Source organism: Rhincodon typus, chromosome 14, assembly GCF_021869965.1.
Source record: "Rhincodon typus isolate 14 chromosome 14, sRhiTyp1.1, whole genome shotgun sequence".
NCBI lineage: Eukaryota > Metazoa > Chordata > Chondrichthyes > Orectolobiformes > Rhincodontidae > Rhincodon > Rhincodon typus.
The window spans coordinates 16,500,878-16,516,994 of NC_063345.1; the positions used below are offsets into that span (position 1 = coordinate 16,500,878).

The following is a 16,117-nucleotide window of genomic DNA, read 5'->3' on the forward strand; positions in this document are numbered from 1 at the left end:
ATCTCTGAAGGGAAAGAGGGGATTGTTTTGGGTATCTGTTCTGTTTGCTAAGTTGACAGATTTAGGCAGGTGCTAAGGTAATTTTCAGTTGTTTGAACCTTGACTGAAATGTTTAAAATAGTAATTAATGCTGTTCACACTCGTTGAGGTGTTGCAACATGGAATAGCAAGATCACTACCAGAGAGGGAGGCAGGCAGCAGAAGCGTGTGTTTTTCAATCATTGAAATGTAAGTTAGATAGGCTTCTTTCAGAAAATAATTTGAGATATACCTAAGTTAAGATATATTGGAGAAACATAGAAAATAGGGGCAGGAATAGGCCATTCGGTCCATCGAATGTGATCTGCCATAAAATGTGATCATGCAACTCAGTACCTTATTCCCACTTTCTCTCCATACCTTTTGATCTCCTTATCCCCAGAAACTATATCTAGAAAACATTCAATGTTTTGGTTTCAACTGCTTCCTGTGGCAGAGAATTCCACAGGCTCACCACTCTCTGAGTGAAAAAAATACCCTTCATCTTGGTCCTAAATGGCCTATCTCATCTCCTTAGACTGTAACCCTTGGTTCTGGACTCTCTGCACTTACTCTGTTTAGTCAGCATTATATGGACAGACAAAATATAGCATGTTTGACACTGACAATTTCCAAATTTTCCACCACTTGATATATTCTCCATGTTATGCTTGCATCAGTTGTGGGTTAGGAATGAATTTCCTGATTATCCAAAATTCCATTATTATTTTTAATGTGGCTACCAGGATGGTCAAAGATGCTATTAGTCTCTGAGTTCTCATGTTCTGATGAAGGCTTACTCCTGAAATGTTAATCTCTCTCTTTTTGAAATGTTATCCAGCCCACTCTGCATTTCTTATAACTTATATGCTTGATTAAGAACATATGCACACATGATCTAGGATCAGAAATAGACCATTCAGTCGTTCAAACCTACCCCAACATTCCATGAGGCTTTGGCTTAATTGCTCATGCTCGAAGTTCTACGTTCCCATCTATCCTGAATAACCTTTTATTAACCTGCCTAACATCTGTCTCCACCTTTAACATATTCAATGAACCCTGTCTCCACCACCTTCTGAGGCAGAGTTCCAAATCTATGTAATCCTCTGAGAGAAGCCATTTCCCCTGATCTCTGTCCCAAAAGGCCGAGCTCCAAATTTTAAGGCAGTGCCCTCTATTTCTGGAACAAAAACAGAAGTTGCTGGAAAAGCCCAGCAGGTCTGGCAGCACCTGAGAAGAAAAAATCAGAGTTAAAGTTTCGGGTCCGGTGTCCTTTCCTCAAGCTCCTATTTCTGTCCTCTATTTCTAGACCGATCCACAATAGTAAAAGAGACCAGATTGAGGTATTAAGATAATGATCTGGTTTCATAGAGCGAGTCAAGAACATCTATGATGAGTGGGTGAATAACTAGATTAAACTGTATTGGCAAAGGTCCGGAGGGGAGATGATGAGAAAGTTTTTCATTCGGAGTGGAGATGAGACATTGAAAGCACCTGAAAAGGCATTTGAAGTTGACTCCATAAATAATTTTGAAAGGGAATTGGACAACTACTCGAGGATGAGGTAATTATAGGGATGTGTAGAAAAGGTAGGGATGAGAGAGGAAGCATGATTGCACTTTCAAAGAGCCACGACAGGCACAATAGGCCAAATGCCTCCTACTGGGTTCTATGTCTGTATGAGTCTACGAAGTGTGATGCCTTTCACATTTGAATAGCTTTCAATAATTATTGTCCTGCCTCACGGATGAAGAAAGACCACTTGAACAAGCTGCATGAAGTGAGAACAATCATGGAAGTGAAACCAATCGAGTTACTGATTCCAATGGTGCATGAAGAAAAAATTGAAAGGGTTAGGGGCTCCCTTGTGGCACAGTGGTAGTGTCCCTAACCCTGGGCCAAGAGGCCTGATTTCAAGTCCCACCTGCTCCAGAGGTGCGTGATAACATCTCTGAACTGGTTTATATAGGAAAAATAAATCAAATAAAACAAAAGCTATCAATATAAACAGGATACAATTAAAAATGGCATAGAATCAGAGTTATACAGCATGGAAACAGACCCTTCAGTACAAATTATCTGCGTCAATCAGTCATCGTAAACTGATCTAGTCCTATTTGGCTCTTATTCCTCTAAACCCTTCCTATTTATGCACCCATCCAGATGCCTTTTAAATACTGTCATTGTACCAACTTCCACCACTTCCTCTGATAGCTCTTTCCATTCACACACCACTCTGTGCATGAAAAGGTTGCCCCTGAGATCCTTTTAAATCTTCCCCTCTCATCTTAAACCCATGCACTCTCATTTTGAACACCCCTGCGCAAGGAAAATACATTGTCTATTAACCCTATCCATGATCCTCATGATTTTATATATCTTTAAGGTCACCCCTCAGCCTCTGACACTCCATGGAAAAATGCACATCGAAAATGTAACACTGGAAATTCAACAATTTTCCAGTACTTATCCCCACAAACTTATTCCTAGGCTACCTACCCAGGGTACTCCTGGATTGGTTTGGAAGATATGCCTTTATCTTTTGGGAGCTGGGTGCCATCTCTTTCTGAACTTATCCACTCTGTTAGAAATGAAATGAAGAAATGTTAGTTGATTGCAAATGTAGTAAATGGTCTTCTATTAAGTTGCAAAACTTACTGGAAATTTGTGTAAATTTATGGTTGAACTATAACATTTTAAAGTAATATAACTTTTGCTAATTTTACATGTTTCTGTAAATTTAATCGAGAACGAAGAGATCAAAGATGCTTTTGTTTTGGAACGAAGAAAATACCTGAGGACAGCATTATTAGACTACCAACAAACCATGCTACTGAATTCGTGCCAGCAATACCCCACTATGGGCTGAAAAACCATTTTCAATAAGCACATGGTTATAAGGAGATGCCAAGTGGAGATCCTGAACTTCAATGTAGGGAAAGATAATTAGGCACATTACCTCCAGGACCACTTGGTGGATATTTCTAACAGTATTGCAAGTAGTGTAGTTGTCCAATCATTGTTTATTGTGTAGGTGATGTACTAAACTTTGAGACCATAACAAAGAGATAGTACATCGACATGTATATTTCAGTCTCATGCACTGGGAACTCATGCATCTGAGGAACTCACCATAAAGACGTTCCCGAGTTCGTTTGCGTTCAGCAGGCACAACAACCCTCATAGTGACACGGATAGATCCTGACTCATCTCCCAGGTGCGACAGACCTGTCTCAAACGTCTGTGGTGTGTTTCCAATCAGGGACTTCAGTGCGATACAACACTCTCCTGCAAAACAGTAGGAAGTGGGAATACAGCAGGGATCAGCCTTATAAAAATGTAAATTAAGTTCATGTTGTCGGATTGATTTATGGTCTTGAGTGGTATTATGAGGGATTTCTGTACCATTATTATCAGCATTCTTCTGTTACTTTTGACTTTCTTTTTGCTTTAGAACATTGTTTGGAGGTAACTTTGCAGCAGATACTCCTGATTTAAAGAGGATAGGGCAAAGAAGGATGGATTGCTTGAGTACAAGGCACTCAAGATGGGTGATGTGCATTGAGCATGTGACATAACCCCTGCTTATTCTACTTAGAGCAGCTACATTCCCTAGAAGGGGCATAAAACAGGCACTATGTGGTCTCCTAACTGGTCTATCCGAGGGCCTAGCGCCTCTTTAATCAACAACATACTTGAAAAATCTCAACATTGAGTCAGATGCCTTCGTAATTAATTAGGAAATATGAATTGATGACTTATAACTCTACAGCTTAAACTCTTCCCCTTATACATCTGTCTTCACAAACAGACAACACACAAAGACAGACAAGACGTAAATATTAAAGCTGGAGAAAGAAAAACAAAGTCACAGTTTGAAAGCAACTTTCTGGACCAAAGACTTCAGTTACTTTCTTTTTCTTCCTTCAATTTCTTTGCAGTCTTTTGCTACTGATAAAAGGTTGCTTAAACACATCTTTCATTCACTGAATTTACTTTTACTATCTTTAAAGGCTCGTTGGAACTTGGCTTTAACTTACCATAGGATTCATATCCATCTGTGGATTTGATGGTCAGCAGGAGGTGTTGGTCTTGTAGGTACTCAATATCAGACAGAATTGGAGACAACTAAAAGCAGCAACGGTGAACAGTAAGACATGGCAGAGTTCAGTGAGTTCAAACTAGTAACAATATATTATCCAGGATTTGGAAAGTCTTTGCTTTGGGTCAATGTCTCAGTTCCTGTCTCTATCAACAGCCTTTCATTATAAATCAAAAGGTTAAATTATGCTTTGGTGAAGTCAGAATTAGAATATCATTAGTATCGTAAGTGTATCATAAGGCATATCAATTTCTAAAGGACTGTGATGAATTTGAGAGGTTTTAAGTGAATTGGAGTTAGGTTCACATAAATGGACACATTAGAATACAGAGATAGTAGGAACTGCCGAAGCTGGAGAATCTGAGATAACAAGGTGTAGAGCTGGATGAACACAGCAGGCCAAGCAGCATCAGAGGAGCAGGAAAGCTGACGTTTCAGGCCTAGACCCTTCTTCAGAAATGGGGGAGGGGAAGGGTGTTCTGAAATAAGTAGGGGGTTCCCTCTCTCCCTATTTATTTAAAAAACTCCTTCCCCTCCCCCACTTCTGAAGAAGGGTCTAGGCCCGAAACATCAGCTTTCCTGTTCCTCAGATGCTGCTTGGCCTACTATGTTCATCCAGCTCTACACCTTGTTACATTAGAATACAGGGAGTTTTATTCTACATTTAACCCTATCTGGTCATGGCGTTCTTGAGAGAACTATTCAACAATTTTAATCTGCAATACATTTGTTATACACCTAGCTTAGGTGTTCTTGATGGAACACCTTAGCAGGAATGTTACACTGGATCAGACCCATTCTGTACTTAATGCCCGAAGTACTTGATTGACCGCTGTCATACACATTTTGGAAACATTAACCAGGAAAATACCCTGCAGCTAAGAAATGGCTCCAACAGCTGGCTTCAAAGAGGCCAACTACACTGGAATTTTCTTATTCCCCTTCCTCCCATGTCTTCCATCAAATAGTGGGAATTCTCAGAACTTTTGCATTCACTTGTGGGACATGGGTATCTTGAGCTGGGTCAGCACTTATTGCCCCTCCCTAGTTGCCCTTGAGAAGGTGCTGATCAGCTGCCTTCTTGTACTGCTGCAGACTATGTGACTCACAATGCTGTCAGGGAGGGTGTTCCAGGATTTTGACCAGCGACACTGAAGGAATGATGATATTTATCCACGTCAGGATGGTGAGTGTCTTCAAGGGGAACTTGTAGGTTGATGATTCAGTCAGTTGGACTATTAATGAATCTGAAGCACAACTAAAGGACTTCCTTGCACCTCCTTTGAACTGCCAGAAACTGATAGCTGATATAACTGATATAGGCCCTATATCTCCGTGTTCCTTCATCAGTGGGGTGTCATGGTGGCTCTGTGGTTAGCACTGCTGCCTCACAGTGCCAGGCACCAGTTCGATTACATGCTTGGCAGACTGTCTGTGTGGAGTTGCACATTCTCTCTGTGTCTGTCTGGGTTTCCTCCTGGTGCTCTGGTTCCTTCTCACAGTCCAAAGATGTGCAGATTTGGTGGGTTGGCCATGCTAGATCGCCCAGAGTGTGCACAAGTGTGTAGGCTAAGTGGATTAGCCATGGGAAATGCAGGGTTACAGGTAAAGAGCAAAGGGTTCTGGGTGGGATGCTCTTTGGAGAGTCAGCGTAGACTCAATGGGCCGAATGGCCTGCTTCCACACTGTAGGGATTCCATGTTTTGGAGAGTGTATTGTCAGCCCCAATTCTTTAAGGAATCGCCACTCATTGAAAATTAAATTTATTTACACTATCTGCATCAGTTTTGGAACAATATCTAGGTTTGTCTCATTAAAGCCAACATTTTCCTCACCTGGGTCAATAATCTGCTTTCCAAATGAAAATTAGATGGAGTGGACTACTTTTTAAAAATCTATGTACAATTAGGCATGTTTAAACCTGAGATAAATTTGAGCTTCTGCATACAAATACAAAGCTCATTCAGTTTTACACATGCCCAGCTTATTTTCAAATGCAGCAGTCAAGAAAAAATAGACTTTTTTGTCCGGCTTTGATGTATCAATCCCAGGAGACTAGCCTGACACTAGCCTATTGGAATGGGAAAATGATAGGGTAGTTTATCCTTCTGGATTCTCAACAGAGGTCATTGCTTATCGGTGAGATTAAAGTTCCTGTGTTGCCTCAAACACAACCTTGGCTGGGATAAGTTATTATCAAGGATTGAATCCTCTATAACTAAGCTTTTTGCTTGCTCTGTACATTGATCAAATAACCAAACAGCAATTTAATACTATTCAGATCAAAACATAAAGACCCGGTTGAGTTTACAGCAATTGACGCTTATATTGTATATTCCATTGGTTATCATCTTTTATCCAGCTAAAGCCATGACCTACCATTGGCAACTGGTGTGCAGACCACTGAACTCTCAGGAATCCATGTTTAATCAAGATCTGCAAAGCATTATCCAAACTTTTCTTAAATTCTGCCAAGAAAAAGTGAATTTTTCTGTTAGACTATGTAATGTCTTTGCTGTAATTTTAGACAGAGATTTTTATACATACTCGTTAACATGCTAATTACTCGCTGAGTGCAGATCTTTGCTGCAATCATTGCATTGCCATGTCTGCATGTAAAAGTTTTGACTATACCTTGCACATAATCTTTGTCCAGCTAGAAATCTGGTTACTGCATGAGGTATCACTGAGGCACAAAAACAAAAACACCACAATAATTGTTTTAAAATTGTTAGTTACAGTTTATGGAACAAATTGAGCTCTTCATTTGACTGGAAGGTTTCTGCACTGCTTGGTTCCATTGGTGTTAAATCCAGAACTTTAATGATGTTAAATAACCTCAGCATTGCAGAGATGGTCATAAAGCTTGCTTGCAGTTATTATAAGAAAAGGGTTAATCAAATCACATCAAACCTGCTACTGTTACACAGCTATCATAGAGTGATAGAGTTGTACAGCATGGAACCAGACCCTTAAGTCCAACTTGTCCATGCCAACTAGATATCCTAAATTAATCTAGTCCCATTTGCCAGCATTTGGCCCATATCCCTCTAAACCCTTCCTATTCATATACCCATCCAGATGCCTTTTAAATGTGTAATTGTACAAGGCTCCACCACTTCCTCTGGCAGTTCACTCCATTCACACACCACTCTCTGCATGACAAAGTTGCTCCATAGGTCCCTTTTAAATCTTTCCCCTCTCACCTTAAACCTATGCCTTCTAGTTTAGATACCCTGCTACCCTGCAGAAAAGGCCTTGCCTATTTACCCTATCTATGCTCCACGTGATTTTATAAACTTTTGTAAGGTCACTCCTCAGCCTCAGACACTCCAGGGAAAATAGCCCCAGCCTATTCAGCCTCTCCCTATAACTGAAAGCCTCCAATCCTGGCAACACCTCTAAATCTTTTCTGAACCCTTTCAAGTTTCACGACATTTTTGCCATAGCAGGGAGAGCAGAATTGAATGCAGTAATCCAAAAGTGGTCTAACCAATGCCCTGTTAGACAACAAACTGAAATACCTCTACAGAGGCTGGTATTCCATCACCAAGTCACCCCTTATTTACAAATGGAAAGTCATTGACACTAGCCCAGCTCCCTCAGAGCCAGCTCTCAGAGTGAACAGAACCTCTGACACTCCTGTTTCTATCTGTCAGCCAGGGCTCCCTGATTGGACCCCATTAAAAGCAACAATCAGGGAACTCATATTATATGAGGTCCACCTGGTTGACCTCATTACATTCACTACACAAACCTAATTAAAAGACATTCTAATAATACTGCATGGAACTTTAATTAGTTGTGACAATTCCTGCACAAAGCACATGACACTGCATTCCCCCTGAGCCATTTGGGGTTGGCATTGCCTTTCCTGAGGCCTACTCACCACTTGGCTTATACATTGGTGCTGCCACTCAACCTCTCTCCCCTATACACCACTTCTCTTCTGCTCAGCGTCTGCTGTCTCTCTCTCTCTCTTACACATATGGTTACCATGGGCAGTATTTAATGGACAGCCTGGGGGTTTGGTGGATCTCATGCAAACCAGCGAGGACACCATGTCACCTCACTTGTCTTCCTTACAAAGTGCCACTCAGGCAGTTCACTAGACAGCAGCAAGCCATCTTGGGGGTCAAAGTGTTACAAAGTTGCGTAGAGAATTTGCGGATTGCAAGGCAGGGTGTTAGGATTTGGTGTTTGTAAAGTATTGGTGTTTGTAAAATGCTAGGTGGGGAAGCAGTGTTTGGTCCCTTTAAAAGATGATGTGCTTTTTCTATGCTTATAGATTCAAAAAGGATGTCTGTGGGCAGCAGCTTAGGGGTTTGCAGGTGCACAGAGCTCCTGATTTGAAACATTTATATCAAAAGCTGTACAGTCAGCAGGCCAAACAGCAGTTTTGTGATGTTATCAAGACAAGTTTTGAATTTAGCCAATTAATTTGAACCAGGCACCCAGATACCAAAAACCAATTAAATTTAAACCCGATGGTTTTGACAACATAGGACCAATCCTATTGTAAGGAATATTGATATGTCATCAAGGGTATAAAAGAAGTGGCAGTTGGGCAAAGACAGGAGAGCGAGCTGCCATCTGCAAGAGTTAACAGCTCTCAAGAGAGAATCGCTAGTTCTCACAGTCATCTCTAAGTTTTAGGGAAAACACCATCTAAATCAAAAGTGCCTATGGCACAACTAGTTAATATCCCTGACAGAAGAATTTGGCGGATAAGGCGTTCCTGACAGAACATTTGACAGAGAAGGCACAGAACATTCCAGAAGACTTGTAACCTGGCTGTAATTTTGAGAGACTAAATTGTACTTTGATTATTTTTGTTTTATGTAAGTGGGACTTGTATTTATTGGAACAGCACACCATTAGAATTTTGTTTTATTCAGTAATAGTTATTAGTTAGACGGGATTTATTCGGTTTGTTAATAATTTAGTTAATTTGTTCACTGGTAGATTTAGATAAATAAATTGTTACTTGTTGATTGTAAAGTCAGTCTGATGGGTTTATTTTGCTTAACCACTAGAAGTTGCTGAAACAAATTGATTACATCCCTTTTCAGACCCCTTATAACGGATTATTAGGGTGAGTTGCTCCTTTCTAGGTGTTTCGGTTATAGTTACAGCAGGGGTGGGGAGGGGTCAACCTCACCTGGCCAGAGATTTTTTAAAATTTTGAGTGTCACTGGCTCGGCTGGTATTAAAGTGCCCATCCCTAATTGCCCAGATGGCAGTTAAAAGTCAACAGCATTGTTGTGGGTCTGGAGTCAGGACAGCAGCAAAAGATATTAGTGAACCAGATAGGTTTTTCCCCAACAAACAATAGTTTCATCATCATCGGACTCTTAATTCCAGATTTTTATTGATTTCAAATTCCACCATCTGCTGTAGCAGGATTTGAATCCAGGTCCTCAGAACATTACCTGGGTCTCTGGATTAATATTCCAGAGATAATACCACTAGGCTATCACCTTCCTTACATAGGTGATGGCTGCTTCTATCTGCTGGCCAGTCAGAGGTCACAGATCTATTGAATGGTGGAAGGTGGTGACAGCTACAGGATGAGAACTATCTGAACCATCTAGATCCCAAGCCAAAGGCGAATGATGGCAGATAGGGATGTGTTACAAAGTGCCAGTTGCCAGGTGGGTGTTCCAGAGGATGAGGAGGCAATCAGCAGCAATGGCAGGTGTGACTCTCAATGTGCTCCTCCCCTGCCTTCAATCAAGCACTGAGAGCCTTTGAATGTGGGATCTCAGCTGTAACCAGCAAGCTGCTCTACATGGGTTTATTCTCATGCTCCCCTTATTCTGTTGGGTTACCACCAGCAGCAGTGGGATAACTCTTATCTCTAGGCATTAGTTGCCCACTTGAGAATTTCTGTAGGTAAACACAGGCTCAATTAAGAAGGAGGTAGATATTACTCTTGTGGATGAAGGGATCAAGTGATATGGGGGGAGGGCAGGATCAGGGTATTTAGCTCAGTGATCAGCCATGATCAAATTGAATAGTGGAGTAGGCTCAAGGGGTGAAATGGCTCACTCCTGCTCTTATCTTTGATATTTCTTTGAATTGCAGTGAAGCTGGTGGAAGCTGGTGGAATCCCCATTTGCCAATCTCCCACCTGATAAACTTGCTGTGTCATCCTTTACAGAAATAGGCGATCGGTAAACAATGACATTGATCTATAACTGACCGGATCACTTAGTACAGGAGTAATAACTACTGACATGACTACCAGGCAGAGAACAGCTAGAAAAGCTCTATTTGAATGGTATTGAAAGCCCTCCCCCAGGGTGAGGGTGGTGGGTGCAGGAAAGGGAGCGAAGCAGTTTATCAGACAAGAGGGTTTGGACGGTCAATTCCACTGCCATCCTGCCTTCCTCCTGTGAGTGGGTAGACCTTTCCTGAAAGAGGTGACATTGGGCTTTTGTTTGCACCCTGGCTTGTGAGTGAGACACCTGTCACCTTTCTTAAATATCCCAAATTTGGGGAGTGAAACTGAATAAGAGAACTATGATAGTTCAGAGAAAAATAAATTGTTCGATGTAAAGTGATCATAAAGAAGGAAATTCATTTTAAAAAAGAATAAAACATGGGTGTTGATCAATAATTTGGAGCTCAATTAAACTCTGATCAGTCTGAATAATCAATATCATAATTGCAATGTGTTTAAATTTTCCCATTAAAATCCTGCAAGCTTTATCACCTTAAGTGCTGCTGTTAAAATGTGTTAATACTCAATAAATGCTGTTATAATTAACCTGTGACATGTATTATTGTGAATCCTATTTAATGGATGAGTAAGATATGAGTAAGAATATTTTCCATATAATGATTATCTTCATTCTCTCTTCTTGTATTGATGGAATTTTGTTCCTCTTAATGTTTTGCTCCATTGGTTCAGGCTGTTCATTGAGGCAATCCAGCACAGAAGTGCTTTGAGGGGGGACATTTGGTAAGGATGTAAAATGTGCTCCAGGCATTCAGCTGTCCACTATTCAATCTTCAGCTGGAGTCAATACAAGGAAACAGTGTAGAGCAGATGGACAGACCGTCAATGCTCATTCTGGATAATGTACGAATTATAACCACGTGAACTTACACAACCAGATTGTGTTGATTTTTATCTTGCATACCCACAAACAATAATCCTGATTTAATATCCTGCATTGCCCCCCATCACTATCACACTTTCCTTCCACTATATATAAACACTTAAATGTTGACTCAATCTGTTTCAATCATTAACTCTGTGAGTCAAAGCAAGACCTTCAGAGAACAAAACTATCCACCGTCCCTCCAAGTTGCCATTCCTCATGCACAACCTTCACCCCTATGGACAAAGTGTTTTACTACCAGTGCTGATGGCATGGAAAATTACACCTGAAGTTTGCATGTGCTTCCCCGCAAGGTTCACCACTCACAGGGTTTCAATCAGTCATGCAAAGTAATCCATCACTGATATGTGCATTGATATGAAATTTTCCCTCCTTTATCCAATGACACTGAGGTGAATTGTAATGAATCTATTGCCACGGGGACTATAATCAAATTGTTTAACATAAACAAAGCAAGGAATTCAAAATGGTCTTTGTCTGTGGAGATCAATGCCATAGTGATGTTGTTGTACCTAACAATTACTAAGGACACTTAATTGTGAGGTATCAAGCTATAACTGGTTGAAATGTGAGTATTGAATGTCCCAAACCTTCCAGACAGCTTGAGTGAAATTCAATGAAAAATTTTGTTTTGCATGTTGTCTTCACAATGGCTTCAATAAGTTCAAACTCAATACAGGCCTGCCCGGAGCTGTTACCAGGACCTGCAAACAACATAAGTATAATTAATTGTAAAAAAGAAGTCAGCAGTGACAATAATCTGCATTTTATACAGTGTCTCTAAACCAAACTCACTATAATTCAAGCACATATCATATCTTATGCACACTAGCCTTGAATATGTGTGTATGCATGTGTGTGCGTGTGTGTGCTTGTGCGTGTGTCATTCCTGGAAAATGAAACAGTGTTATATACTCCCGGACCAAGCTATGGTCAATTATGAAATAAAAAGAAAACATAAACTTTCAGGAGGCACCGAAGTTTACTTAGCTCCACAATATGAGCGACGTTTCTTAAGTGGATCTTTCTCTACCACGTTCTGGCAATAATTCTCATTACTTTGTTTCTATAGAAACAAGTCTAATAGCTGCTTTAACATTTATGCACAGCATGTTTCAAAGATTCCGTTCGGTAATTTGACTGACTCACTGACTTCACTCATAATTTCCAAACTTTAACTTGCATTTCCCTAAAATAATTCCCTCCTTTGTAAATTCCTTTAAAATCTTGAAAGCAATTAATTATGAGACCTCACAGTGTCATATCTTCAAACACATAGACATCTAATATCCCTTAACATTTCATTAATTTGATACTGGTTACCCAGAACTACCCTTTTTGCTCACTGCTGTACAGTTTAAGCATGTTAATATCCTCTCTTGATTTCAGGAGAATGGCACAGAGTACTCAGTAATATAAACTCTTCTGATTTGTACTCATTAGGCTGCTTTTTACAGCTGTTTGGGTTGGATTGGGTCGGATTGGGAGGTTATGGGGTGGGAGGTGGAAGTTTGGGCAGATGTAGAAAAAGGGCAAGGAAAGATAAGGCGGAGGGCAGCTCTCCTTTCCATAAGGATTAACATCAAGTGCCAAATGAAGGACATTTTAAAAGCAGCAGCTGAGCCATTGAGTGTGAAGGGAGACTTGCTTGTGACCCCTGGCAACTTCCCTGGTAGGATTCAAGCACATCTAATGCCTACAGAAAGAAACCCCTCCCCTGCTGCCTGCTAGACACACCAACACCAACTACCAGCCCCATCCCCAACTTGCCCCACTTACAGACCAGCCTTCACCCACGGTGTCCAGGCCAGCCTTCACCCACGGTGTCCAGGCCAGCCTTCACCTATGGTGTTCTGTCCGCCAGTCGCAGACCCAGCGCTACGGCCACTGTTCAGGTGCACAGTCAAGGCTGCTAAGGTGACAGCCTTCCGATTGGCCGGCCCATTCTTGGAGATGGCTCCTTCTTGTTTAAGGGATGACAGTAACATTTTCGGTCGACGAACAACCAAAAATGCAGCATTGAGTTATATAACCAGCCCTGGCAGTGTCACCTCCAGCTTTCAGGTCTGTTGTCAGGGTTCTTGACAAAATTCCAGCCGTTCTGTCTTTTTATGCATCCCAATACACTACTTGCCCTTCTTTAATGCAACAAATTACTGTGAAATATAGGGATCTCTCCACTCCACCTCAACAAATGCCAACAGGAGAATGTATTCTCTCTTGCAGCCTTGTTGTATTTCCATAATGCCCATCTTCCTGATATTCCAATGACAATCTTTAAGTAATAATTAGCAATTTTCTTTTCCACCATGCATACTCAGCTGCCTATGTTGCTTAACCTGATCTCAAACAAAGACACTTTAATCCCTTCACTCTTTCTTCATGCACAAGATGAGGGCGTCACTTTTAGGCAGCATTTATTACTTAGAGGGCAGTTTAGAGTCAACTGCATTGCTGTGGGTCTGGAGTCACATGTAGGCCAGACCAGGTAAGGATGGCAGTTTCCTTCCCTAAAGGACATCAGTGAACCAGATGGATTTTTCCAACAATCAGCAACAGTTTCATGATTATTACTAGATATTTTAATTCCAGATATTTTTTATTGAATTCAAATTCCACCATCTGCTGTGGCGGGATTCAAACCCAGAATATTATCTTGGTCTCCGTATTAACAGACCAGTGATAATACCACTAGGCCATTGTTTCCCATCTGATCTAGATTTGGAGCCAGATGCAGAAGATGAAAGATCAGTGGTCAATCTGCAGTAACAGCCCTCTCTAACTAATTTACGGTGTTCAATTCCGCTTGCATAATGATTCAGGAATCCTCCCCCCACCCCACCACGTTCCTCCCCCCTTCCCAGTGATGAACATGTTCTTTGCATCACTTGGCTCTTTTTACCTTTTTTAGACACAAACTGGGAAGTTACCCCAATTTCAAACGTGGAAAAGACAGGTGAGTGGTCGCTGGTCATAATATCATCAGTGCAACCTGCAGAAAAATAAAATTGCATGAATATGAGAAAATTAATTATTACACTCTGGGTTCTTATGGGTCAGGTGATGTGGCACAATTCTGTATTTTTTATGCAATGGTAAGTCGTGATGAATGGTACACACCCTCAAAAAGGAGGAAAATAGAAATGGCAGGAAGGACAAGATTTTTGGATTCCCACCCCCATTCCCACTTCTTGTAATTTTCACTGGTATGGGATAAGGGTAAGGATAGCTGTAGCACATTCACACACTTTCTTTGTCAGCTCCATTCATTTCCCAAGGTTAATATAGTTGAAAACATCTTGAATGGTTAGCTGAGTTTGAAAGGTCCAGAGCCATTTATCTCAGCAGGAGGCTATGTTTACATTTTAATTGGGTTCATGAAGAGGAAATTCACAGAATTATCTCTTTGATGCAATTAGTGAATTGATTTTTTTTGGTTCACAACAGGTTGACTGCTTCAAAGGATTTACATCTTTTGAATGAGTTTTATGAATTAGAGTTTGTTATCAGTCAGTTTGTTTCAGTGAGAGCTGAATTCGATCGTCAGTAGTTGAAGTTTTCATCTGCCTTTCAATGTCATGGCTTATGAGGTTTACCCATCTTAGATAGTGGGTAATTTGCAATGAAGAATACTTAAGGTGGATAGGGGTATGGGAGGGCAAAAAATGTTGATGGAAAATATGAGGGATCACGTCAGGTAGAAGTGGGTAGGGAGGGTTTGAGGGTCTGATACTCATGATGAAAACCAGAACAACGCCCCAGAAAATGTATGAGCACATTCCAGCCTGCTGTCTGGCCATTATCTATGACATTGTTGCCTCTGGACAGTGTGGCCTGGATCTATCTTGTCCTGCTGCTCCAACACAAAAATGAGACAAGCAAGGGCATTTTATAGGACACAGTTCAGCAGGTATCCCACTCAAACTCCTTCCACCTCCACAAAAGTCTGAACCAATTGTGTTCATTAAAACATTGCTAAAATATTTCTGCAAAATCTCTTTGTCAATTAAAACCAATTTCCTTTAGATCTCTGCCTAATGTGATGATCATCTTAAAAAAAGTGGTCTAAAGTGATACTAGTTCCAAATTATGAACTGAGGGTGGGACAGAAGGTGGGCAAAGCCCTTTAACACAGGTGAAATTTGTGATAGAAACAGAGTTATTATTATTCTACCCCATGCAAAGATTTGTTTTCAATTCTACTGAAAGGAATTAAACAAATTTTCCTCCCTAACTATAATATTCAAAGGGAATGCACAAGGAAGTCACAAACCACACTGAGAATTCTGCCTAATATACCATTATGGAGTCTAAACAAAACTCTCGTCAGGTGAGATGTGGTAGGTGTTCCATTGAGAAGGCCTCAGAGAGTTTCAAGACAAAGGTAATTAGCCCTGAAGATCAATTACCTTTATTTAGAAAAGCTTTGGCCCCTTTAGGACCTCTACCGTAGGACTTCATATATTCATAGTAATAATGTCTATCTTGCAAATGTAATTTGTATCTGATGGCTAACAACGTAACAAACGACATTGTCTCTTCTCATTAGGACACACTTGGTGGCAGCAAATTACCCCAAACACAATCTGGTAGTGGTTGGCATTCCCAAAATACCCAACAATAACCTTCTTACATCCTACTGTTTGCTATTTCTGCAAACAATCTTGCTTTTACTTAACAGAATGGTGATGGGCAGATCCTCCACTTTCAGTTATTAAAATTGCATTCGGGTCCTAACACTGATCCCTGCAGAACACCACTATTTACACCCTTCCACCGCTACTCTGTCTTCATGACCAAGCCAATTTTGTATCCATCTTAAGATAACAAGGTGTAGAGCTGGATGAACACAGCAGGCCAAACA

At 40.8% G+C, this 16,117-nt stretch overlaps 1 protein-coding gene across 1 annotated transcript in view; it reads right to left on the reverse strand.

Annotated features, from left to right (window-relative positions):
• The window catches only part of LOC109927453 (phosphatidylinositol 3,4,5-trisphosphate 5-phosphatase 2-like), a 76,400-nt gene that overhangs the window by 19,152 nt on the left and 41,131 nt on the right, over positions 1-16,117 (reverse strand). Inside the window, exons 17-22 of the mRNA XM_048605144.1 lie at positions 14,156-14,245; positions 11,844-11,957; positions 6,503-6,591; positions 4,062-4,149; positions 3,154-3,309; positions 2,521-2,602 (exon numbers count right to left, since the gene is read on the reverse strand). Coding sequence (XP_048461101.1) covers positions 2,521-2,602; positions 3,154-3,309; positions 4,062-4,149; positions 6,503-6,591; positions 11,844-11,957; positions 14,156-14,245 — 619 coding nt within the window. The remainder of the gene's footprint in view (positions 1-2,520; positions 2,603-3,153; positions 3,310-4,061; positions 4,150-6,502; positions 6,592-11,843; positions 11,958-14,155; positions 14,246-16,117) is intronic.